The sequence below is a fragment of the Rana temporaria genome, chromosome 1 (genome assembly GCF_905171775.1).
Source record: "Rana temporaria chromosome 1, aRanTem1.1, whole genome shotgun sequence".
Classification (NCBI taxonomy): domain Eukaryota; kingdom Metazoa; phylum Chordata; class Amphibia; order Anura; family Ranidae; genus Rana; species Rana temporaria.
In genome coordinates, this window is record NC_053489.1 from 467,665,635 (window position 1) to 467,693,528 (window position 27,894).

The following is a 27,894-nucleotide window of genomic DNA, read 5'->3' on the forward strand; positions in this document are numbered from 1 at the left end:
GTTGCTAGGCAGAATAGTTAATCTTCCCACTTCCTGCACCTAGGTGCTTAATGCTTCCTAACCTACACCGCACAGACTCCTGGGAATGTAGTGGGTGTAACTTTCCAGGAGTCTGTGCACTCCCCAGTCTCAAAGAATCATGTGACTTGGACAGCACAGGTGCTAAAACCTGATCTGACACTGCTTGTGCAGCACTGAGCATGTGCGAGACCTGAAAGGCTGAAATCCAGGAAGTCATACAGTCTGGCTTCATGATGCCCACACTTAAGATGGCCCCAGTCAATTTCTATTTTATAAAGTGTCTAAATGCTGTAACAACCTAACAAAACGGACCTTAGTTTACAGACTAACTTTACTAGAATACATTAAGCTTGTGTATTACAGGGGTATTTATATTTAAAAAGTGAAATTGTGGCCGGAACTCCGCTTTAAATGTGTCCTTGCAATATGGGAAAAGCAAACTCGGGTTTCTGTGTCTTACAAAACCAGTTTTCCTGCCCTGAGACTGGTAAACATTGATGTGATCCTGTGATATTGAGTTCCTCTGAGAACCAGGCAATTTCATATTTTATATTTTAAAATAGAAAAAACCCTGACATTTCGAAAGAAAACGTTTTCTATTTATTGAATACTTACTGTGATTTAAAGCAATAATTGCTCTTTGGATTGAGACAAGAGCTGCACTTTCCACATTGAGGAAGGCAAAGTGGAATAACTTTATCTCCTAAAAACAATAACAAATATACATGTGTACATTCAGCTCAAATTTATAAACAGTACTATTAACTTTATATACATGTTAATGTACCAAATCAAGTTTGTTAGATCTAAAGCCCTATACACACGGTCGGTCCAAACCGATGAAACTGGACTGAAGGACCTTTTCATCGGTCCAAACCAATCGTGTGTGGGCCCCATAGGTCAAAAATGTTATAACTTGCTTTAAAATTGAACCGATGGATGCCTAACCGATAGGTCAAAACCGACGGTTAGTATGCAAAAGCATCAGTTAAAAACCTGCGCATGCTCAGAATCAAGTCGACGCATGCTTGGAAGCATTGAACTTAATTTTTCTCTGCACGTCAATGTGTTTTACATCACCGCGTTGGACTCGATCGTTTTTTAACTGATGGTGTGTAGGCACATCAGACCATCAGTCAGCTTCATCGGTTAACCGATGACAACGGTCCTTCGGACTATTATGCCTATCTATAAAACTACGGTGCACTTGACAAGGATTAAACAGACTGAACTGGCCCTTTGGCCTTGACAGCCATAGATCAGCCTACGTTTAGCCATATATTCATTTTTTGGTGCTTGATTTTTTTTTAAATAATCTATCCAATTCATATGCTGCTTTTAAAGCAAGATCAGTAGAAACCCATTTGGCAATATTGGCCTTGCTGGATGCTTCACTTGAGAGGAAACAAACGTTGATCATGCACAGTCTTATTCTTACTTTGAATGGGAACTTACCACTCTTTAGCTTTAGTGTTGATAAAAATATGACACTTTCATTCCAGACAAACACTTGTGCAACTTAACTATTACTGATGCTTAGGATAACAAGGGCTACAACATTATTCCAAAGCTTGATACAAGAACTGCTATCTTTATACTTCCCCTAAAACCCGTAATGCCCCGTACACACGATTTGAAATTCCGACAGCAAAAGTCTGATGTGAGCTTTTGAACGGAAATTCCGACTGTGTATATGCTCCATCGGACTTTTGCTGTTGGAATTTCCGCCAACAAAAGAGCTGGTTCTCAAATTTTCAGACGGAAAAAAATACGATCGTCTGTAGCAATTCCGACACGCAAAGTTCCAATGCATGCTCTGAAACAATTAGACGCATGCTCGGAAGCATTGAACTTAATTTTCTCGGCTCATCATAGTGTTGTACATCACCGCGTTCTTGACGAAACGAAAGTTCAGAGAACTTGTGTGACCGTGTGTATACAAGCCAAGCTTGAGTGGAATTCCGTCTGAAAAACCTTGGAAAATCCAATCGTGTCTACGTGGCATAAGAATCACTTTTCAAATGAATCATTTAGGTTCACACTGGTGCGACAAACGCTCCGACATTGGGAGCTCATGTCGCATGTGGCCCCCCCACCCCAAAGCTCCCTGTCCCCAAGTTGATGAGGACAAGAGCCTCTTCCCGATAACCCTGGCTGTTGGTTGTCGCGGTCTGTGGGCGGGGGGCTTATTCGGAATCCGGGGAGCCCCCTTTAATAAGGGGGCCCCCAGATCCTGGCTCCCCACCCTATGTGAATGAGTATGGGGTACATTGCACCCCTACCCATTCACCTGGGGAAGAAAGTGTAAATAAAAAAAAACACACTAGACAGGTTTTTAAAGTAATTTATAAGGCAGCTCCTGGGGTCTTCTTCCGACTTCGGGGGTCTCTTCCGACTATTGGCACTTATTAAATTGGCGCTTGCTTGCCCCCACCCCCTTTCCTGACCGACCGGGCTGCATGCTCGGATAAGAGTCTGGTATGGATTTTGGGGGGACCCCCACGCCGTTTTTTCGGCGTAGGGAGTTCTCCTTAAAATCCATACCAGACCCAAGGGCCTGGTATGCTCTTGGAGGGGGAACCCATGCCGATTGTCCTCACCCAAGAGCTCCAAACAATCCCCCAGTAGGACGGGTGTCTGTAAATTTGTGTACCGGCCGGCACACCAGGATTGAGGCATTATTTTACTGCATACTTGTAAGTGCAATACAACTTTTTAATAACATTTTCTACTCATTTAATGCGCTATGTGGAGCTGTTGTTGTTTTTTACATGGTGGGCATTTATGCTGGTGACCTGCAATCACTATTGGATGAGACTCAATTTAAAGATCGGATCTGTTTGAACTGCATGGCTGGAAGTGTTAATCCATTATATGCTGTTCATGATCCCCTGTCAAAAGCGATCATGGCGATCTGGTAAGGAGCCAATTCATTGTTTGGTGGAGGATGCATCACTTTTCTCTGGACACGTTTTTCAACATATTCTGTAATTTGGCACAGAGCACGGGTGTTTAGCATTTCACTTGTTAAACATTTATGGACTTTATTTGTTATAACATTCTATAGTTTTCCAATTTAATTTTGTTTTCGCTTTAGTGGGTCAATTTGAATGTCTAATTTTGTTTTTATTATTCATTTTGATGTTTATATTCTCACATTATTAATGTTATCACTGACTCACATCTATTGATTGGTATAAGAGTGCTCTAAAATGGCAACCAATCTCCTGTTTTTGGCATATTAGTGATATACACCATATGCCATCACGCATTATTTATGTAAAAAAAAATGTTGATATGTTTATTGCTTTGTGATTTTATCACGTGTTTCACATGGTTAAGAGGTTATATATTTTCTTATTCTGTTTTTTGTACTTATTGTTTACATGGTAATTGCAGCTCTCAGATTGAACAGGCTGTAACTGCGTTGCAGCTTTTTTTTCTTTTTTCTTTTTAGTATTTAGCGCAGTTTCTTTCCAATTTTCTATATAATGTGCTAGTATGCAGTGCACTGACACTATTATTGTTCCACCCTCCATGGTCATGTTTGTTTCGCCTCACTCCCACTGGGCACCATTGTTTTTTACCGAACCCCACTGGGCCATATTGTTCTTTTCCACTTTCCTGCTGGGTACTATTGCACCCCCCACACTTCTGTAAGCACTAATGTCCCCCCTGCTAAGCCCTATTGTCCCCTCCTTCCCACATTGGCCCTATTGTTCCTCCACCTTCTGCTTAGCACAGTTTTTTTTACCACCCCCTGCTGAGCAACAGTGAAGCTCCCTCAACCCATACTAAGCACCAATGCCTCCTACCATTCCCCCCTGACACCAATGCATCAAAGTATTTTGCCTGCTCCCCACTGAACACTGGCATCAGGGCATTCTTCTCCCACAGACACAAACACTGGAAAAAAATTCTTCCCACTAAATACCAACTTAAGATATTTTGTCCTCCCACTGATTTTTAACTCCAGATATATTTTCCCTTACTCACCACCAAATATGGGCATCTTTTCCTTCTACTACATCAGGTATTTTTCCCCCACAAGCAACACTGGGAATTTTTACTCATACTAATCAAGGGGGTTTTTTTCCAAGGGACCACTGATTCCAGGGCACACAGCTGACAATACGGCATATTTTACTGCTGCTGACTTGCAATGTAAATGGTGCACTCTGTTGTAAATTGCATTGTCTTGACTGCTGCACTTAATGTGATGTGTAGTAAGTACATAGACCTAATTTCTTTACTCTGCATTCTATGTTGTGAGTGCAGTACATACATTATGTAGGCTCCAACTCTATTTAACCATGCTCCTATAAGCCACACCCAATATTTAGCATAATTTAGCCAGTCTAATTTTTGATGTGACACACTACACATGCTGTATACAGTATCTTCTCTTTAACCATTTAAGGACCGGAAGATTTCCCCCTTAATGACCAGGCCTTTTTTTGCGATAGGGCACTGCGTTGCTTTAACTAACTAATGCGCGGTCGTGCAATGCTGTGTACCCAAACAAATTTGAGGTCCTTTTTTCCCCCACAAATAGAGCTTTGTTTTGGTGGTATTTGATCACATTTGGTTTTTTTTGCGCTATAAACAAAAAAAGAGTGTAAAATTTGAAAAAAAAAGCAATATTTTTTACTTTTTGCCATAATAAATATCCCCCCTAAAAAATATATATATAACAAATTCTACCTCAGTTTAGGCAAATATATATTCTTCTACATATTTTTGCTAAAAAAAAGTCGGAATAAGCATATATTGATTTGTCTGCACAAAAGCTATAGCGTCTACAAAATAGGAAATAGATTTATGTCATTTTGATTATTATTATTATTATATTTTTTTACTAGTAATGGCGGTGATCTGCGATTTTTAGCAGGACTGCGACATCGCGCCAGACAGATAGGACACCTAAGGCCTTGTACACACGATCTGAATATCTGATGGAAAAAGTGAGACAGACTTTTTCCATTTGAAATTCCGACCGTGTGTATGCCCCATTGGAGAAATTCCATCGGAGATTACATAGAGAACATGTTCTCTTTTCCTCCGATTGAATTCCGTCTGAATTCCGATGTGAATTAAGTCAGACAAAGGTCCGATCATGTGTACAGGGCATAACTGACATTTTTACACTTTTTTGGGAACCAGTGACATTATAACAGTAATCAGTGCTAAAAATATGCACTGTTAATGTACTAATGACACTGCCAGGGAAGGGCTTAACATCAGAGGTGATCAAGGGGTTAAATGTGTTCCCTGCAGGTCTGTTCCAAGTGCATGGGGGATGGGCTGCCTGGGGAAACACACAGATCCGTCTTCCTGCATAGCAGAAAGACAGGATCTGTGTGATCTCCCCTGTCTTAACGGAGATTTGCCTTGTTTACACAGGCAGATCCTGTTCTGTCACTGCGGGGAACGATCATGGGTGGCCGGCAGACATCGAGTCCGCCCCACCTGTTGATTATTTCCCTGCTAGTCACAAACTAGAGTTCCCGAGCCGACGTACAATGACGGAGATTCACAGGAACATGCCGATCTGTCGCAGTACAATGACGGAGGCTGGTCGCCGGTCAGGAAGTGGTTAATGTTTCACTCTACACTTCCTCCCTGACAATTTTTTTTAAATACGGGTCCCAAAGACTTTAATGTGGTTTGGATTCGACACCTGAAATTTAGTTACATTCACCGAACCCTCTGAATGCGGGTTCAGCTCATCAATCTTGCCCACCCCTCTAAAGAATGCACTGGTCATCTCCATATTTAAAAAACTCTTAAAAAACCCTTCCTGTCCAAACATTTTAAAACTCTTGCTCCCACTTACCTCCAAACTTTTAGAATGCCTATTCTACAACAATCTGAGCCACTTCCTCACTGTCCCAACCCCTGTTAATCTATTTTTTGCCTACAACACTCCACAGAAACTGCCTTTCTAAAACTTACTAACTGCCAAAAAACATTCACCACTACTCTATCTACTCTATACTCATACTATTATAACATTTCTACAGCCTTTGATATGATTGATCCCCTTCTCTCTAGTCCCCTTGTCACCTCTTCCCATGCTTGCCTCCATGATTCCTCTGAAGCCTGTTATTTCCTCTGGAACTCACTACCACAAAACATACGATTATCTCCTAACCTGTCCACCTTTAGGCAATCCTTGAAAACGTATCTCTTTAAGGAAGCCTATCCCACTTTAAAAATGAATTTTTACTGTCTCCATCAACTCATCCCTCATTAATATCCCATTAATATATTTTGTATCGCTTGTCCCTAGAGGCTGTAAGCTCTCATGGAGCAGGGTCCTCTGAACCCTCCAGTACTGAGTAGTATTGTAACTGTACTGCCACCCTTATTTTGTAAGTTGGCACTATATAAATCCTGAATAATAACAAAAATAATAGTAAAATAATAGTTATTTTAATTTCACATTTTTAACTGTAAACAAACGTATGTTTCTAAATACCTGGTTTTAATCCAGTTACTCCTTTTCCAACACTTTCAATGATTCCAGCTCCTTCATGGCCCAAAATAATAGGAAAATCCAACCCTGAAAATGTACCACAGATTGCATGGTCATCTGTCCGACATATTCCTGTACTTATCATCTAAACATATTATAAAACAAAAATAAAGAAAAAAGTTGGTTTTAAACAAAGCTTGGTTACAAAATAAGCATACAGTATGTTTAGATATGGATTTACATTGTATGGTATAAATTGCATTGAAATATTTTACTGTTCAGAAACCATTTATGCATCATACTTTATAACTTAAATCTGTGGTTCACCTGCAAAAAATTTTTTAAAAGCCAACAGCTACAAATACAGCAGCTGCTGACTTTTTAAAAATGGACACTTACCTGTCCAGATCGCCTGCGACGTCGGCAGCCGAAGCCGAGCGTCAGCTCGGCTTTCGGCTTCCCCCATTGCCATCCTCGGTGAGGGAATGGGGAAGTGAAGCGCTGCGGCTTCACTGCCCGTTTCCCTACTGAGCATGTGCGAGTCGCGCTGCGTGGTTCCCACTGGCCCCCGTTGTGTTCTGGGAGCCGAGTGTTTCCCAGAACACAGCGGGGGGGGGAGTGACGCGGAGGGGCCGGACTCCCGTGGGAGTCTATACCAGGAAGTGGTGCAAATACCTGTTTTATACAGGTATATGCACCCCCTCCCCCCTGAAAGGTGTCAAATGTGACACCGGAAGGGGGGAGTGTTCCGAAAAGCGGAGGTTCACTTTTGGGTGAACCTCGGCTTTAAACTATATGTAAACCTTCATCTTGTAAAACAACCTATTTAGTTTAAAATAGAAACTGTATTTGTAGCACCCTCAAGTGTGCTAGATGTACATAGTTAATGGTTAGTGTAGGTAAATTTGGCTTGGCTGAGAGCCAGGCCTGGGTTTAATCTGGGTCAGATGGAGGCACAGGAGCAATGAGAGGATAGCTGGAGAGGTTCAGCATGTCTGGGAGATCTCCTGAGGAGTCAGCCAGGTGGGCAGGTGAGTGTTTTAGTCTGGAGAGGACTGTGGAGAAATTAGCCAAGAGGGCTAGTAAAAGGGACAGCTGCAGCCAGGCAGGTTGACAGTGCATGAAGAGGTGGTGCTAGGATCAGTAGCCACAGGGATGTATGCTACACACCTAAAGGGGGCATCAGGTTCCTGCCTGTAAAGGGTTATTGCTTTAAAATATGACTGCATTTTGTTGGATTAACCATGAGTGTTTGAGCTGGAGTTCTGCAGGCAAGTTAGTGTTGGAGGAAGAGAAGGAGTGTATATAGACGGTATATAGTAGAAGTTGTCCCTGAAGTTGATTTTAAGGTAAGTGGGCATCCCTTAATTTCCCAGTCCCTATCCAAATTTGAATCCCTCAATAAAACAAACAAAAAAAAGCACTGGACCGTTTTCTGACTCAACTGTGAAGATTTGGGAGTGCAATATATATAGATAGAAACAGAGAACGACAGAAAAGTTCATGTCACTATAATCATTGCATCTATAGATCTAAGAATCCAAAGTTACAAGAAAACATCAGCTTTTCCTATTAAAAGGATGCCACTGTTTCAATACTCAAGATACTCATGCTCCAGTTACTCAGAACCAGGTGCTGACTCCAATCTTGGCTTCTCCCAGCCCCACATATAACACAATGGGAACAAAAAAAAATAAAGTTCCACACGCCGGACTAGATATCATTTGTTTTATTCAGTCTCCCTGTGAATAGATAATCCAGGAAAACTGCCAGGAGAGCATTTGGCCGGGAATCCCAGCCGTGTGTATGCTCCCTAGCAGTTTTTCTGACAGGAAAAATAGAGAACTTGCGCTCTATTTTCCTGTCGGGATTCACGGCAGAGTGTTTCCTGCCGAGAAAACCGGTCGTCTGTATGCTTACCTGTTCCATGCTAAACTCGCACATGCTCGATAAGAGGTCGACGCATACGCAGTAGCATACAAGTTTACTGTGGGGTGTAACAAGATGGCGGCGACGGCATCGAATGTGACGAGCGCAGGCTCGTCGTAGTCAATGACTCACTGCGTTCTTGCCATTCATAAGAACGGCGGTTCTTTTGAATGGCCGTCTCTATGCACGGCAAGCCTGCCATGAATCCCATCGGGAAAACCAACGTTTTTTCCTGACGGGTTTCCCGGCCGTGTGTACAGGGCTACATGCTCTAAAAGTGTTTTTTTGTAGAGTTATTCTACAAAAAAAGCATTTGTCAAGCAAACTGTGTCATCAAAGTATCTTAGGTGGACTGACTGCACATTGATGAAGAAAGGAGTGGTGGCACTTTCAGCATAAAATTATTATTTTATTAAAATTAATTTAAAAACGAGAACATGACATAAAATGCCGCCAGCTCAAAAAGTTCAGCAAATGCGTTTCACACACCTTCACTGCACATTGCTTTACTGAATAAACTATACAATGGTAACTAGTGCTCTTTTTTTTTAACCTATTGTATAATATCAGGTTTTCTTTTTAAAGCTGCACTTTTCTCAAAACCCCTGTTGATTTCTTAAGCTTTCCAAATGGGACTTCCATGTAATATTGACCAATAGGGAGTCTTGGAAGAGTCCTGGCTGGGTGCCAGGAGAGGCAAAGGCCAAAAACCAAAAGACACACAGAAAACGGCAAAATGAGCTGTGTAGCAGAGGGAAGGGTACCAAACCGGATGGTGCTCTCTGTTATTTTTAAGGGAGGAGTGTTTAAGTGCAGAAGGAGGAAAGATTCAGGAAATATTAGGAAGGCAGTAGGAGATCGAAGCACTTTGTCATGTCCTACACCCCAGCTTCCACTGTTGAGTCTTATGCCTCATACCCACAATCCGAAAAACGTATGAAAAATGCAGCTTTTGAATCGATCGTACGATAATCGGATCATTAGTACAGAGCATTTGAGAGCCGATCATGACAGTTCATCTGATATTATTCTATCGGATATGCACAGAATTTTTTTTCATACGATGCCAGATTGTACGATTTTCGTTTAATGAGTACAGCTTGTTGTTTGCATTACAACACATGACATCACTTCCGAATTTTTATTCTGCCGTACGAGAATTTTCGCGACATTAGTAAACTCATCAGTTTCGACGTGAGATTAGCATGATGGAAAAAAAACGGACGATCATTCGTCCAATAAACTCATTGGAGCAGATCCACAGAGCGAGTACTCCGGCATATCTACTGATACGCCGGCGTACTTTCAAATTTCCTGCGCCGTATCTTTGGTTTGAATCCTCAAACCAAGATACGACGGGATCTGGGTTAGATCCGACAGGCGTATGGCTTCGTACGCCTTTAGATCTTAGATGCAATACTTCGACGTCCGCTGGGTGGAGTTCTCGTCGTTTTCCGCGTCGAGTATGCAAACTAGCTATTTCCGACGATCCACGAACATACGCGCGGCCGTCGCATTCTCTTACGTCGTCTCTAGTCAGCTTTTTCCGGCGTATAGTTAAAGCTGGTGTTTTGCGGCGTATAGTTAGACTTGCCATGTTAAGTATGGCCGTCGTTCCCGCGTTTATTTTGAATTTTTTTTTTTTTTGCGTAAGTCGTCCGTGAATCATTAAAAAAAATGACATCCTTGCAACGTCATTTAGCGCAATGCATGGCGGGAAATTTAGGGACGGCGCATGCGCAGTTCATTCGGCGCGGGGACGCGCTTCATTTAAAGGAAACATGCCCCCGTAATCTCCAATTTGAATTTCGCGCCATTACGCCGCTTGAGATACACTACGCCGCCGTAACTTACGGCGCAAATTCTTTATGGATTCGATTTAAAGCCAGGTAAGGTACGGCGACGTAGCGTATCTCGGATACGATGCGCCGGGGCAGATCTTTGTGGATCTGCCACATTGTGGGTATACGGGACATTAGTGCTTTAGCAGCTATGGTTGGACTTTGGGACAAAGGGAGCAGTATATTGCACAACTAATTCAGTGATGGAAACAGGAAGTCCAGTTGAAAATCTCCCTACAGGATATCAGTATTAAAGAAAGACTAAAGACTAAATAGTTAACCCATGTATAGAAAGAAAACTTTACCTTAATCCGGACTTCACCTGCTTTTGGTGGTTGTACTTCAATCTCCTCAATTTCCAGTGGCTGATTTAGGGCCCAAGCCACAGCAGCTTTACATTTAATAACCTATAAGCAAAACATACACCCTGCTATAAAAGAGCTTATTCAGTAAAGTAGTATAAAGAATCATTCTAAAATAAAACCTGATCTTAGTCTTAAATTTAGACCCTAAAAGCACAGGTATTTGAACACTTATAGGCAACACCAGAAATGTTTTACATGAGGACAACTGTTGTAAAATTAGCTTTTCTTTAGTTTCCACAGCACATTTTTCTATTTACATAACTTAACTTTGTTAAAGGTCATCCAAACCCGAGAACAAAAATGTATTAAATTTCAGCTTACCAGCTCTTAGATTTATTAGCTGTATTTTTTTCAATATATATTTACCTGGTGATCCTGCCATTTATACAATGCATGTCCTAGGATTTCACGCACTCAGCAAACACTAGGCTGCTCGCTTCTGATTTGAACTACAGAACAGTACCCCCCCCCACTCCTCATCTTTATAATATAAGGACAGGTGTTCTGTATTCCACAATGGTGAAATGGGCAGAACCAGAGATAGATTAGGGCAGAATGTGGTTCTAGGAAAGGTAGCAGCTTTGCCCCTTATCTCTTCAACTGACATTGATAAGGATTGCAATGGGCACAGACAACTGCCCTATTTGCATTGTCTGTACAGCCATGGCTCCATCAGACATCAATCAGCTGTATTTTTCCTGTCTCCTTATGATTGGTGGGGGCTAAGAGTGGTTGCAAAAAGGCATTTGAGGCTAGGGCAATAGCAGTGAGTTCTATCCCCCTGGAGGACCTGGGGGAAGTGTACTGAGCTAGAGAAGTAGATGCAGCCGTCCTGTCTCTGGAACAACATCCAGGGAATCAAGAGATGGATACAAGGGGCCAAATTCTCAAAAGAGATACGCAGGCAGAACTGCTGTTCAGCCTGCGTATCTCTGTGCCTAACTTTGGAAACGATCCTCAAAAGGATTTTTCCAAAGTTAGGCAGAAGATCTGACATCTGTAAGACACTTACACTGTCAGATCTTAGGATGCAGTACCGCATCCGCCGCTGGGGGCATTTCTCATTGAAATGCCGCTTTGCGTATGCAAATGAGGACTTAAGCAGATCCACAAAGCTTTTAAGCATTGTGGTTTCTGCGTAAGTTCCGATTTGCTTGCGCAAAACTAGGGCTGGTTTTACAATGTGGAAAATTAGTCCACCATGTAAAATCAGACCTTTTTTTCGATCGCCGCGATTTTTTTTTAAATTTGAATTTTTTTTCCCGGCGCATATTTTTTTTTTTTCCCGACGCAACTTTATTGTCCCGTCGCGATCCACAAAGCCCGCCGTAAATTACGTTTGCGCGCTGCCCGTCGGGAAAAATGACGTCACACGCATGCACAGTACGTCCGGCGCGGGAGCGCGCCTAAATTAAATGGGAATCGCCCATTTAAACTAGGAACGCCTTGCGACGGACGGAGTTAAGTTGCGCTGCCGCAATTTTCCGGGTAAGTGCTTTGAGAATCGGTACTTAATTTCGGAAAATTGCGGCAGTGTAACTTAACTCCCTAAAGTTACGTTAAGCAAGATTTTTGAGAATTTGGCCCCAGGATCCTATGGCAAGTCAGAGCCCTCTGAGTGAGTATTAATGAACCTGGGAAGGAGCAAGACTTTGCAAAAGGGACAATGGCTTAAGAGTGATATGTAATGTGCTGCTTTCACATGATGACTGCTGTCCATCATATGTCTGATTGATGTCAAGTGACCCAGGATAGTATGCCCATGTGATGTGATTTTCCACTGTTCATTACAAAAACACCAGTAATGTGCAGAAACTATATCATTTGTGTGGACATTCCTTTCTTTAGAATATAAAGGTTAATTGCTGGGGATTTCATGTAAAGGCCTCTGGCATAAGAATCAGAAGTCAAGGACATCCAGCAGGTGGGTTGTTGCCCTATCATATAAAGAGCGGGACAGGGACCTGTACCTCTTGGCGCCAATCATCAATCAATCACAAGCCCCTTAGAAGGGTTTGTAAAGTGACTGTTGTGTGTAAAGAAGCAGAAGCATATATGATACATACGTCATGACTCCATATAACCTGTCTCGGACAATTATGCCGTCATGCAAAACTGTACCCAAATAAAAAGTATGTCCTTTTTTCCCACAAATAGAGCCTTCTTTTGGTGGTATTTGATCACTGCTGCATTTTTATTTATTTTTTGCGCTCTAAACAAAGACCAATCATTTTGAAAAAAAAATACAATATTTTGATATATAAAAATATATGAAACAAATGTTCTTCCTCAGTTTAGGCTGATATATATTCTTCTACATATTTTTGGTAAAAAAAATCGTAATAAGCATATATTGATTGTTTTTCGCAAAAGTTATAGCATCTACAAAATAAGGAAATTCATTTTATGGCATTTTTTTTTTTTTTTTTTTACTAGTAATTTTTTACTTTCTGCTGTAAAACATATCCAATAAAAAAAAAAATACAATTTCTTCATATATTTAGGTGAATATGTAATCAGTTACATATTTTTGGTAAAACAAATCCCAGTAAGCATATATTGATTGGTTTGTGCAAAAGTTATAGCGTCTACATCGTCTACACTACGGGAATTTTTTATTTATTTTTTACTAGTAATGGCAGTGATCAACGACTTACAGCGGGACTGTGATATTGCGGCGGACAATCGGACACTGACACTTTTTTGGGAACCAGTGACACTAGTATAGTGATCAGTGCTAAAAACATGCACTGTCACTGAACTAATGATAATGGCTGGGAAGGGGTTGAACATCAGGGGCGATCAAAGGGTTAAATGTGTGCCTAACTGGTGTTTTCTAACTGTGTGGGAGGGGCTTGTACTAGGGGAAGATATTGGGTCCGCTGTACCCGCCCATAGGCTCCCGCTGTGAATAATCACAACATAAGCGAGCCGCCGGGGGTGCACACTCGCACCTGCTACCCGGAGGTGCAGGATCAAGTATATATACAGTACGTGATCCTGCATGCAGCGGCATGCAGTTAAATAACAAACATCTTATACTTACCTGCTCTGATCCTTTTATTTTCAGGGCCCCCACTGTGGCTCCTCCCCCTCAAGCAGTGCCCTCAGAGGAAGCTGCTTTCCCTGGGGGCACCGCTGCATGCTCACTCCCAAGTAGCTGCTCTATGTGTCCACAAGACACACAGAACCGTGGCTTGGCTCCAGCCCCCATTCTCTCCTCATTGGCTCACTGACTGATTGAAAGCAGTGGGAGCCATTGGGAGCCATCGGGGGACATTGATTTTGGATTTTTAATAAAGGAATATTCAAAAACTGTGTTAATGTTTTGTTTCTAAGTGACATTTTTTTGGTGAATGAGTAGAGGTAAAATGTACCCCATACTCAGTCATATGGGGGGGGCAGGATCTGGGGACCACCTTGTTAAAGGGGGCTTCTAGATTCTGATAATCTCCCCCCTTCTAAAAAAAGTACCCTGGCTTGTTCAGGTGATGTGGCCTGGTATGGTTTAGGAGGGGGGGCACCCGCTTGTCCCCACCCTTTCCGGACCTGCCAGGCTGCATGCTCTGGATAAGGGTCTGGTATGGATTTAAATTTTGGCATGTGGTTCTCCGAATCCATACTAGACCCGAAAAGCCTGGTATGAATATGAGGGGGACTCCACACCATTTTCTTCACAAATTCTTTGCTGGCAAAGCAGCGGGGAACCCAGATGCTAAGGACACGGAAGCTGGCTTCCCGGCCCGCTCCTTAGCAACTAGCTATATTCAGTGTTTTTAAAGTGAAAAAAAAAACACTTGTCTATTACACACAAAACTCAATCTGCAATCAATAGATATTATGAGAATGTTTTTTTTTTTTTTTTCAAATGAGGACATAGACAGAAATGAAAACGTAAAGTGAAAATACACCATGTTAAAATGACAAATCAGTTAAATCACATTTGTTCCATTTCAAGATATTTCCAGATTATTACTAGCACATGAAAAACTTTTCTCAAAACAGAAAAATATTATTCCCGTGAAAATACATTTTTTGGGGAATTCTTTATTCATTATTAGCACAATGGGAATCATACAACTCTGTAATATAAAAGAATTTGTAGAGCTTAACCTATAGTGTGCTTTTAGGAAAAGGTAGGGTATCACTGCAAGTGTGGTAGGTGATATTAGAAAGATTGGGAGACCAAAGGTGAGTTTTCAAAGGTAAGGGGGGAAAGAAGAGGCAAAGAAGGGAGGAAAAAGGGTAAAGTGGTACGGAGGTATAAAGTGTATGAAATCAGTTCTGATGGGAAAGTGTACTGAGTGACAAAAAGGGGAAAATATAAGAGAAAAAAAAATGATTTATTTTTATAAGAACTAAAGATGTTAAATACGTACTTAGGGCCAGATTCACAAAAGGGATACAACGGCGTATCTCCTGATACGCCGTCGTATCTCTGTTTCTATCTATGCGACTGATTCATAGAATCAGTTACGCATAGATATCCATAAGATCCGACAGGTGTAATTGTTTTACACTGTCGGATCTTAGGATGCAGTACCGCGGCCGCCGCTGGGGGGAGTTTGCGTCGTAAACCAGCATCGGGTATGCAAATTAGGAGTTACGGCGATCCACGATGGATTTTCGTGTTCGCTACGTCGCCGCTAGTCTAGTTTGCCGTCGCAAAGTTAGTTGTCGTTTTGGGTGCCCTAACTTTACTCAGCAATCGAATACGGAAGTACGCTACACGCGTCGCCGTTCGAAAAAATGACGTCACGGCGCGCAAAGCGCGACGGGAATTGCGAAACTGAGCATGCGCAGAAGGTCCGGCGCGGGAGCGCGCCTAATTTAAATGGCACATGCCCATTTGAATTGGCCCGCCTTGCGCCGGAGGCCGCCGGCGTAGTTTTCATCGCAAGTGCTTTGTGAATCAGGCACTTGCGATGAAAACTTGCGGCGGTGTAACATATCTAGGATACGTTACGCCGCAATTCTACGTGAATCTGGCCCTTAATTAGCTTTTTTACTGGATACAAGTTTAAGACCTGATTTAAATTTAGGATTTTTATTTTATTTTTTTGCCACGGAGGTCTGAACATTTACAGTGATGTTCACATGTCATAACTAATTCTAATGCCGCGTACAGACGGTTGTTTTTTGTGATGAAAAAAAACGACGTTTTAAATCATGAAATAAAACGACGTTTTTGAAACTTCATTTTCAAAAACGACGTTGTCTACACACCATCGTTTTTTCACAATGCTCTAGCAAAGCGAGGTTACGTTCACCACTTTTTTCCCATTGAAGCTCACTTCATAACTAGCTTCTGGGCATGCGCGGGTTTAAAAACGTCATTGAATTTTTTGTGTCGTTTTTCAAAACGTCGTTTTTTGTTTCACAGAAATTGACCGTGTGTAGCACAAAACGACGTTTTGAAAAACGACACAAAAAATTCAAGCATGTTTGAATTTTTTTTTGTCGTTTTTTTGAAGACCTAAAACGACGTTTTGCCCACACACGATCATTTTAAATGATGTTTTTTAAAACGTTGTTTTTTTTCATCACAAAAAACGACCGTCTGTACGCGGCATAAGAGTATCAAGCAAAAGTTATGAGAGGTATATAATAAAGCTGAAAAGCAAAATTGTTACCTTTGCTGTAGTACTCATTGTTAAAATACTGTCTTCTTGTTAGCAAAAGAAACGTTCAACCAAATTTGTGCATTATAACAGTTGCTTTATCAGGACACTCCCACTCATTGCTACATCCAAAAAAAAATGTTACCTTTGCCCTTAATTGAACTTTTGCAACATAATCATTTATTGCATTGTTTTCCCACATTTGCAAGAAGACTTTGGATTTGATCTCTTAGATCAACCTATACACTTTGATTAACATTAACTGACTGGATGTTATCCAAGCAGATATTTTCTTTGTGGATATGAACTTTGCTTTATCAGAGTATTTTTATTTAACCAGAGTCAAAACTAATGCAATAAACTAAAAAAAACAAACAAGACATTTTGTGATTCTAGCATATACTGTACACCAAATTATAACACATCATAGATACATCATAGAAACTGGCATCATAGGAGTGATTTACCAATGTGAAGGAAGCTGAGGTTAAGTTTGTTTCTAACATCCAAGAACTATGGGGGTAATCCACAAAAGGGATACGCCTGCGTATCTACTGATACGCCGTCGTATCCCTGTTTCTATCTATGGAACTGATCCACAGAATCAGTTTACCATAGATAGGCAGAAGATCCGACATGTGTAATTGAATTACACTGTCGGATCTTAAGGATGCAATTCTAGGCCGGCCGCTAGGTGGCGAGGCCATTGCAGCCAGCCTAGAATATGCAAATGAACACTTACGGCGATCCACGAACGTTCCGGCGGGCCCGTCGCGCTAATTCTACGTCGTTTACGTCGAGTTACGCCGTGTAAAAATAGGGCTGAGTCCTATTTGACTAAGCCCTATTAAGTATGGCCGTCGTTCCCGCGTCGAAAATTCAAACTCTACGTCGTTTGCGTAAGATGTCCGTGAATGGCACTGGACGCCATTTACGTTACCGTCTAAGCAAATGACGTCGGAGCGACGTCTGTTAGTGGAATGCACGTTGGGTAAGTTACCCGACGGAGCATGCGCAGTACGTCCGGCGCGGGAGCGCGCCTAATTTAAATGGGACTCGCCCATTTGAATTGGCCCGCCTTGCGGATTTAAGTTACACCGCCGCAAATTTCCAGGTAAGTGCTTTGTGGATCGGCACCTAACTTGGTAACTTTGCGGCAGTGTAACTTAAATGGAAAAAGTTACGTTGCGCTGGCTGGCTGTGGATCTGGCCCAAAAATTTTATTTATTTTGCATCACTGGATATTTAAAGCAAACTTCACTTTTTTAAATTACTCCATAGCATCATTGTGTCAATCATACATAGGCCGCCACCACAATACTGTATGTAGCGGGGTCATGCCATCATAGACTATTGATAGCGATGCAGACTTCAATCCTCACTGGTTTCCATCTATACTGTACATATGTGTTTATATTTGTTTCCTCCCAAGCAATGTATTGTGGGACTGAAGGTATTAGGAGAAACGGACTCCATTGACAATTAATAGGAAGAGACTACATGCCATGCCTTTTTGGAGCACATGACGCCTCCGCATAGCCTGATGGGAGAGGTGACTTAAAGGAAGGGAGGAGCTGGGTTTGCTCTCTTGGGACCGGCATCTCTCCCTCTGCGGAGCTGTGGAGAGTACCACATCTGAGGATTTAGGCCTGAAGCCTGGGCCTGGATCCACAGAAGGACCGGTCACCCCAGTGGAGAGAGACCAAGTGCCTCCAGTTTGCGCTTCCAAGGGATCGTAAGGGACTCGCCAGCTGGGAGTTGTAGCAGCGGAGAGCCGGAGATCGTGTACTGCGGAGAAGAGATTGACTGACGTGCTTTTCATGAAGGCCTCAGGCGGACTGAGCCCGTTCGGGTGAGAAGGCACATGCCCAACTTTTACTGTTACCCCAGCCTATAAACTATAGAACTTCCTGAGCTGAGGCCACGAGTTGGTTACCGATCTATCGGAAAGGCCTAAGGCCTGAAAGTTACGTTAGAAGAATTGACGGACGCTGATGGGATAATCGGTCCATCCGCAGTTGTATCCCTCATACCCCTAGACTGAGTTCAACTTTCTTTCTCCCCTTTTGGATTACAATTTATATAAGTGCACCAACGCTTCACCATAGACTCCGTCCTTGTGGAACACTTTGAAGCTAATTTTCCTGCACTCGTGTTTTACAGAGTTGCCCATTAGGGGGAGCTTGTGAGTATAGATCACTTATAATTGTTTAGAGACTCATTTTAGTTACCCGGGTTTTCTTTTCTTTCGGTTTATTTGCTGACTACTGCAGGGACGCTTGCAGGGTCATTCTTGTACATGTAATATTGTATGCTTAAACTGCTGTTTACCCTTTGTCAGGGATCGGATGGGAGACTGATTTGATGAGGTCGGCCTCTCTTATATCTCCTGTCCTGGCTCTGCTGAAGGTGAGACAGAGGAAGCCGAAGGACAAGAGGGACACGAGTGCCTGGAGCCGGGGGTCCCGGGAGAACAGCTTGGCAGGGTTCAGCAGCCTGGAGCAGACTGTGATGAGTTGCACAGGAACAGGTGATAGCCAGGCAGGTAACCAAGGGTTAACAGCAACCAGGAACATAGACAGGAGCAAGGTCTCAGGGATAGCCAGGTTCGTCAGCAAGCGGGCAGTGAGGTACCGAATCATAGACAGAGCCAGAGTCAGGAATGGAGCCGGGTCAGGGATGGACAACAGTACAGGAACCGAACACAGAGCCAAGGTCAAGAGCAAGCTGGGTCAGAATACTGGAAAGACATACAGGATCAGAGCAGGATTCAGGAACAAGCTGAAGATCAGTCAGCAAGGCACAAGAGCCCAGACTCCCTTTAAATCGGCTGTCTGGCGACAAACTGAATTAGGCTCATACGTGTGCGCGCGTGCCCGTATCTTTCGCACGTCTATGTGCAAAACGTCTTACAGGAGTTCCCTGACACCCTTTTTCTTACCCTCCTTACTACATATACCGAGTAAAGCTACTTCTTTGTTTTTTTACTACATGGTTTGTGTCGGGTGTGTTCACTTCCGAAGTAACAAATCTACATAAGGTAACATCAGTATATTATTATTGTTGCGTATTTCATGTGTGCTATTGTGGCCCCAGCCAAGTAGGGGACACAATACCATTGCCTGTGACAGGTGTGCCAAGGGAGAGTTCGAGCCACTTAAAGGGGGTGAATCACTTAGCGAGAGTAGATCCCAAATCTAACCAGCGGCTTCTGAGGGGGTAGCGCTACACGTATATTACCCAGGGATGCCTGGAAGCTATATCTTAAAACTGTAATTGCATAATTTTTGCCATGTAAAGATTAGCTAAGGTTAATGTGCAAATTGTACACGATGCAGTACTTTTTGATTTTCATCTAGAGCTTATTAACATAAGTCTATTGATTAACTGGGGCCTGTGCATTGCGTTTAGGCAAGCTCATCTACAGTCTGGATTCCTGGCAGTTTATAGGAAAATTAAAGATCCTAAAATATGGAGCAGAAGCTGCATGTCATTAACTTATTTATCAGAACTCATGCTTCTCTTTAACATGTTAGACCCTGCACAAACAATAATTCTATGGTGGGTTGATGAAGGGCCTTTAAAGATAGATGCACATGCAAGTTCAATCTGGCTAATATACCTTGCCTATCATTCTGTGTTAAATTAATGGAGGATCTCAGATTATGTTTGCATATACAGCAACAATATGCCCTTATTCAATATGCCCTTATTCCCCTGAGACATAATTGGCCAAAGCCACCCTGGCTTTGGCCAATTATGGCTCTCCATTGTTTGCGCTCTGTGATTGGCCAAAGCATGCGGGTCATAGTGCATGCTTGGCCAATCATAAGCCAGCAATGCACTGCGATGCAACAGTGAATTATGGGGCGTGACACGCTACTCGAATTTGGAGCGAACGGCCCATAACGTAATTTAAGCAGTTGGCTGTGGATTTGGATATTGCATGGTACGTGTTAGCATCTCATATCCTTGTCAGACTACTCTCCCATCACTCATTTACACATATGCAATGTCAGACATTGCATGTGATTTGCACTGCATTGCTGTGCCGATCACATGCGATGTATGTGCAATGCAAGTTCAACCATACAGTTGTATGGCTGAACTTGCATTGGATTTGCACGGAAATAGAGCAGGAACCTTTTTTTCCCCCCACACTGGAATTGGATAGCATGGGTGTTCACACTTATGCAATCTGATTCCTGTCCGAATTCACAGTTCGCACTGCGATCCGTGAACCGATCTGGGGGTGCCATTAACTTTGTGTTGACACCTGCAGCGGTTCACAGTGTGAACTGCCTGAGAGGGAGATGCGATCCGGGAACCGGCACTGGAATCGCGTTGGTTCCCGCATCGCATATCTGTGAACCGGAGTGAGGAAATTTCAATGAGGCATTTTTCTCTACACGGGCCTCCACGGATTTTTCTTTTTTACCACTGAAACTGTATTGTGGCAGTGTACTCAATCCTGATAATTCTAGAGCACAGCCTGCAGGGACATGAGTAATTCTGGGAATTTTTCTTAAAGGTTCACACCCTTGCTTAAGGTATAAAACTTTCTCATTGTCTGCAATGTGTCGAGAGGCGAACAGAAGTGTAGTTGTCTATAGTGTTGAGCAGAATATGCCATATTCGATTTCGCGATATATCTCGAATATATATTCGAATATTCGAGATATATTCGCTAAATTCGAATATTCGTGATATTTTATCGAAATTAATTGAATGCGATTTTTCGCTATTGCGAATGCGAAAATAATTGCGATTTTTTAATAACTGCGGTAGGAGCGCTCTGATTGGCTTAGAATATTCGTGATATTTTATCGAAATATCGCAACATGCGAATGCGATATTTATTGCGCAATTTCGAGATATGCTGGAGGAGCGCTCTGATTGGCTCAGAATATTCGTGATATTTTATCGAAATATCGCAACATGCGAATGCGATATTTATTGCGCAATTTCGAGATATGCTGGAGGAGCGCTCTGATTGGCTCAGAATATTCGTGATATTTTATCGAAATATCGCAACATGCGAATGCGATATTTATTGCGCAATTTCGAGATATGCTGGAGGAGCGCTCTGATTGGCTCAGAATATTCCTGATATTTTATCGAAATATCGCAACATGCGAATGCGAAATTTATTGCAGATATTTCGAAAACTGCTGTAGCAGCACTCTGAAATCGAATATGTATGATATTTTAACCAAAATACATATTGCGATTGCGATTTTTCGATCGCGCATGCGCAATTGCGCGAACAACACGCGACCATTTCCTGGAGCCTTGCCAGTTTCCCAATATTACAGCAACATGGTGGGAAGCAATTTCTCAAAGTCTGAGGAAAAGTTGCTGATTTGTGTAAGTATTTTGACCACTGTTATTTCATCATCTTCAACTGCATTTAAGTCTAGTTTAAAAGTTAGTATATATGATCAGATATTAGTATTTAACCAAAAATGTGTCTCCTGCTTTTACAAAACTACAAGTCCCAGCATGCCTGGACAGCTGCAGACACCCTGGTTGGCAAATGTGTATTTAGGCACTTTTCCTTGTTATTTAGCATAATGAATTTAAAATTTTTTTGGACATAGGACGTATGCGAACGTCCTGACTTCAGTGTCCTCAAGGCCCAAGGACGTTCGAATACATATTGCCCTTTAGATGTTGCAGAACTACAACTTCCAGCATGCCTGGGAATGCTGGCACTTCTAGTATTGTAAGTTCTGCAGGCCCACATTTTTCAGGCCTTTATGCACGGGTCTCTAAACTGTGGCACCCTAGATGCAGCAAAAGTAAAATTCTTAGCATGCACTGAAAGACCGTGGCTGATGGGAGTAGTAGTTTTGCAACAGCTGGAGGTGGACTGGTCTTGAAACCCAGAGTTAGGTAACAAACCCGTAGTGTTTTGCAACCATTCTGCCTCCAGCTGGTTATTTTCTGTTGAAAAGCCTGTGGCGTGCAAAACACAACCCAAAAACTCCACCCGGTGCAAGGAAAAATTTGCACACACCTAAAGAGTGACATCACAAAAAACTGCGACGGTTGCATACGTCAGTGGTCCTCCGAAAAGGTCCCGTCTCTGACCCCCCGGGGCGTTAGGCTCCTGACAGGGAAAAGAGTTACTGTGGTCCATACAGCCGAAGCCATATGGACCCATCTCGGTCCAAGCAGCGCAATCAACACGCGAACAACACGCGACCATTTCCTGGACCCTTGCCAGTTTCCAACTTTATGATCGCAACGCAATCGCAGAGCAAGATGGTTGGAAGTAATTTCACTGTATCTGAGGAAAAGTTGCTGATTTGTGTAAGTATTTTGACCACTGTTATTTCATTATCTTCAACTGCATTTTAGTCTAGTTTAAAAGTTAGTATATATTCATAATTATGCAAATGATAATGGCTGCTATATTTATGTAAAAAAGGTGGCGACGGAAATGGCAGTATATAAAATCTGTCATGTTACCCCTGTCATTGATTAATAAGGCGAGAATGCTTCCAATTGTTGAATAGCATACATTTATGTCATATATCCATAAGGCTGTCAACAAAAGTATTACAATATACTTTGTTCTTCATCTTGCAGAAGTTCCTGGAAACAGGATACGATGAGCTGCGGAGGCAGCAAGAAAAACAGGGAGTTATAAGCTCCCTGATTGAGGAACTAGGCGAAGAACACACTCGCATGGCGATCCTCAAAAAGTGGTCCGACCTGAAGAGGCGCCAGATGAACCGGGTCAGGCGTATCCGGAATAAATATCATCCTGGTAAGTTATTGGTCACAGTTATGTTTTTTTTTCCCTAAAGTGTATTTTGTGCGTGTACTCGAGAGAGGAGCCGGACTGCAGGAGTTGGGAGTAGGCAGGCCTCCCCCAGAGGTAATCTGCCACCTTTCTCCATGCCCCGGGTGGCAATGGCGGGTGTGAGGGGGTCCTCCCACACAGACCGTCCTACCTGCTCCGCTTCGAAGCCCCACGGGGCAGAGGGACTCCCTATAAGGGAGTGAGAGGATTTGCCCGCTCAACCAGCCCCGTTAGTCCTTCGCCTCTCTTTTTAGAGACCGCATGGTCAGAGTGCGTGCATGTTAACCCAATTGCGAGTGCGTGTGTAAGTGTGGTGGTTTTTGTGGGAGGGAGGTGGGCATACTAAGCGCAGGCTTACCTCGCATAGCACACCCACCGGGGGCCGAGCTGAGACCACCAAACTCAATTCACATGTAGCCGAGAGCGGGATCCGAACCCCTAGCTGCAGAGGTGAATGGCTTGTCAGCGCAGTGGCAATCGCGTTGAGCCAGCCCGGGTCCCTTGGGGACAGTTATGGAAGGTCATATGTAATTAATGTAAGGTCAGATGTTGTTAACCAAGACGCCATGTTGTTGTAACATATATCACCACCAGCCAAGGTATTCATAGTACTGTTGGAAAAAAACATGGGACAGCAGACAGGAACACAGAAGTTATGTGGGAACATACTTTTCCCATTGCTTTGCATGGGACTTTAAACAAAAAGCCCGACCCTCACCAATGGGGTTAGTTAAGGGATAAATTAACGATCCTATACTTTAAGTGGACGTATAGATAACATGTGACCAAGTGTTATCGAAATATCTACAGCTGTTATGAAATAACATGTATTTCCCATAGAGTTGAATGGGACTTTAAAGAAAAACCCTGACCAAGGCAAATGGGGGTGTGTATTGGTTAAACCACCAATCCTATATTTGTGGCTGACATATAAGTAACCTGTGTGCCAAGTTTCATGTAAATATCTTTAGCCGTTTGGACGTGATGGTGGAACATACATACATACATGCACACACACGTTGAGTTTTATATATATAGATTCCCACTAAATTCCTGTGTTAGGCGTGGGGTTGTTATAGTAATCCTGTGTACTCCATCAAGTACTTTTTTTTAACATGAGATCGTCTGAACAAAACAAAGGAGACAAAAACAGCTCATTTTACCATGGTGGCAGCCCAGCTCACGCTCAGTCCCCTGTAGTGCCCACAAGACCCTTTAATATAACATTGTCCCATTGGTTAACTGTCTATATAAATTAATTTGTATTCATATACAATACAGTAGAGTACACAGAATTTGCATACGTCATTAGAAAACATTTTTATAATATATGAACATTGTGTTATTATAGGAGCTCCGCTACCAACTGTGCGCCCCAAGCGCACAAGGCGACAGGCCGCAGAGGAGGAGCAGGAGGAGGATGTGGAAGAGGAGGAGAGGGATGAGGAGGAGCAGCCAGGGCCATCCACATCACCACCCCCAGTTCCTGTGGAGGAGCAAGAGGAGGAGCTGCACCCCCCCCCCGAAACTTCTGGTGGAGTAGTGGGTGACGAGGAAGAGGAGCAGGATGAGACGGTTAATTATACCGTCAATCAGGAGGGTAAATATGTGCACATATATTAATAAAATTTCAACAATAAAATGTAGCTCTAAAAATGGACAGCATTTAAAGCAGGGCTGTGGAGTCGGTAGATAAATTTTTCGACTCCGACTCCTCAGTTTTATGTACTTCAGACTCCGACTCCCCGACTCCCCGACTCCGACTCCTCTGTATTAATATGCAAATGTATTTTATAGATTCCTTGAGGGAAAGAAACGCAAACTACCACAGGACTACTGGCTGGGAAGCCAACAGTCTACTGTATTGCACAGTTTAAGCAAAAGACAAACACAATGAAAACAATCAAGTGACTGGATAGTAGCAGCAGGCTTAAACATCAGGAACATGATCTTTAACAGTTCAAAAATACAGACCACATTATTTGGCTGTTTTAGAACCAAAACAAAGCTTATCTATAATGAACCCAAAAAAAAAAATATGAAAAACCTAGAAATGGTTTATATTAATCTTGAAATGTAGTTCTAGGCTTAGCAAATGCAAATAAATGCAATGTAGAGTTCTAAGGAAGAGAATTGCCTCTGCCAGATCCTCTTTCATAGAGTCTCTTAAGTCAGACTTTATTATTTTTATGGCTGAAAATAATCTTTCGTAACGGTCTTTGAAATCCAAATGTTTTTTTCTTATATCCTAACAGTTCTAAAAAAGCTAGAGGTGAAGCAAGCTGCCATGAAAAACCTCACGAAGAGAGTAATGGCAAATGAGCAGCAGATACTGTTTTTGATGCGCCAAAATCAACAACTGGTGCAACAACTGGCGAAAAACATGGATGAGGTGACAGAGCTTCAGAAGTTAATGTCCTAATTTTTTTTTTTTTTTTTTAATAAAAAATGTTATATTTTGCAAAGGTTTCATTTCTTATTGAAATTGTTAGTTTTTTAAACACATCTAACTTCACATCTAACTTCACATCTAACACATCAACATCAACATCAACACATCTAGCTTAATAATAACCGAAAACATTTTATACTATTACTAGCTGAATACCCGGCGTTGCCCGGTCTTCCTATCTTAACCTTTTGGGGAGGAAAATCATAGTAATATAAATATACCCATCTTTTATATAAGGGTGTTGGTAAGGGTTAATTTAACTGTTATATATTTTTATTTGGCATATAAGTAATATGTATAGCGGGTATTATTGAAATATCTCCAGGCGTACAGAAGTTATGTGGGAACATACATTTTCCATTGATTTGCATGGGACTTTAAAGGAAAACCCCGACCCTCACAAATGGGGGTAGTTAAGGGATAAATTAACTATCAGTGGTATCAGTGAACAGCAGTGGTAATAGGAGTATATATAGAGTGGGAATTAACTTTTTACATAGGTGTCTTGACAGAGCAGCAGCAGCAGCAGTAGTAGTAGTAGTAGTAGATACAGAGTCATATCACTTGGGCAGGAGGTGCCATGATGAACAGCAGTGGTAATAGGAGTATATAGAGTGGGAAATTACTTTTGACATAGTTGTCTTGACTGAGCAGCAGCAGCAGCAGCAGCAGCAGTAGTAGTATTAGCAGTAGTAGTTGATACAGAGTCATATCACTTGGGCAGGAGTTGCCATGATGAACAGCAGTAGGAATAAGAGTATATAGAGTGTGAAACAACTGCTGACATAGGTGTATTGACTGGGCGGCAGCAGCAACAGCAGAAGCAGCAGTAGTAGTATTAACAGTAGTAGTTGATACAGAGTCATATCACATGGGCAGGAGTTGCCATGATGTACAGCAGTCTTAATAAGAGTATATAGAGTGTGAAATAACTGCTGACATAGGTGTATTGACTGGGCGGCAGCAGCAGCAGCAGAAGCAGCAGTAGTAGTATTAACAGTAGTAGTTGATACAGAGTCATATCACATGGGCAGGAGTTGCCATGATGTACAGCAGTCTTAATAAGAGTATATAGAGTGTGAAATAACTGCTGACATAGGTGTATTGACTGGGCGGCAGCAGCAGCAGCAGAAGCAGCAGTAGTAGTATTAACAGTAGTAGTTGATACAGAGTCATATCACATGGGCAGGAGTTGCCATGATGTACAGCAGTCTTAATAAGAGTATATAGAGTGTGAAATAACTGCTGACATAGGTGTATTGACTGGGCGGCAGCAGCAGCAGCAGAAGCAGCAGTAGTAGTATTAACAGTAGTAGTTGATACAGAGTCATATCACATGGGCAGGAGTTGCCATGATGTACAGCAGTCTTAATAAGAGTATATAGAGTGTGAAATAACTGCTGACATAGGTGTATTGACTGGGCGGCAGCAGCAGCAGAAGCATCAGTAGTAGTATTAACAGTAGTAGTTGATACAGAGTCATATCACATGGGCAGGAGTTGCCATGATGTACAGCAGTCTTAATAAGAGTATATAGAGTGTGAAATAACTGCTGACATAGGTGTATTGACTGGGCGGCAGCAGCAGCAGCAGAAGCAGCAGTAGTAGTATTAACAGTAGTAGTTGATACAGAGTCATATCACATGGGCAGGAGTTGCCATGATGTACAGCAGTCTTAATAAGAGTATATAGAGTGTGAAATAACTGCTGACATAGGTGTATTGACTGGGCGGCAGCAGCAGCAGAAGCATCAGTAGTAGTATTAACAGTAGTAGTTGATACAGAGTCATATCACATGGGCAGGAGTTGCCATGATGTACAGCAGTCTTAATAAGAGTATATAGAGTGTGAAATAACTGCTGACATAGGTGTATTGACTGGGCGGCAGCAGCAGCAGCAGAAGCAGCAGTAGTAGTATTAACAGTAGTAGTTGATACAGAGTCATATCACATGGGCAGGAGTTGCCATGATGTACAGCAGTCTTAATAAGAGTATATAGAGTGTGAAATAACTGCTGACATAGGTGTATTGACTGGGCGGCAGCAGCAGCAGCAGAAGCAGCAGTAGTAGTATTAACAGTAGTAGTTGATACAGAGTCATATCACATGGGCAGGAGTTGCCATGATGTACAGCAGTCTTAATAAGAGTATATAGAGTGTGAAATAACTGCTGACATAGGTGTATTGACTGGGCGGCAGCAGCAGCAGAAGCATCAGTAGTAGTATTAACAGTAGTAGTTGATACAGAGTCATATCACATGGGCAGGAGTTGCCATGATGTACAGCAGTCTTAATAAGAGTATATAGAGTGTGAAATAACTGCTGACATAGGTGTATTGACTGGGCGGCAGCAGCAGCAGCAGAAGCAGCAGTAGTA

At 42.4% G+C, this 27,894-nt stretch overlaps 1 protein-coding gene across 2 annotated transcripts in view; it reads right to left on the reverse strand.

Moving 5' to 3' along the window:
• The window catches only part of LOC120917246 (alcohol dehydrogenase 1-like), a 37,445-nt gene extending 21,088 nt beyond the window's left edge, over positions 1–16,357 (reverse strand). The window contains exons 1-4 of one of the 2 annotated variants that reach the window (XM_040328401.1): positions 16,268–16,357; positions 10,575–10,676; positions 6,503–6,644; positions 637–724 (exon numbers count right to left, since the gene is read on the reverse strand). In XM_040328401.1, coding sequence (XP_040184335.1) covers positions 637–724; positions 6,503–6,644; positions 10,575–10,676; positions 16,268–16,285 — 350 coding nt within the window. In that variant the 5' untranslated portion in view covers positions 16,286–16,357. The remainder of the gene's footprint in view (positions 1–636; positions 725–6,502; positions 6,645–10,574; positions 10,677–16,267) is intronic. The other variant, XM_040328410.1, reaches the window with a different exon arrangement.
• Between the last annotated feature and the right edge of the window lie 11,537 nt (positions 16,358–27,894).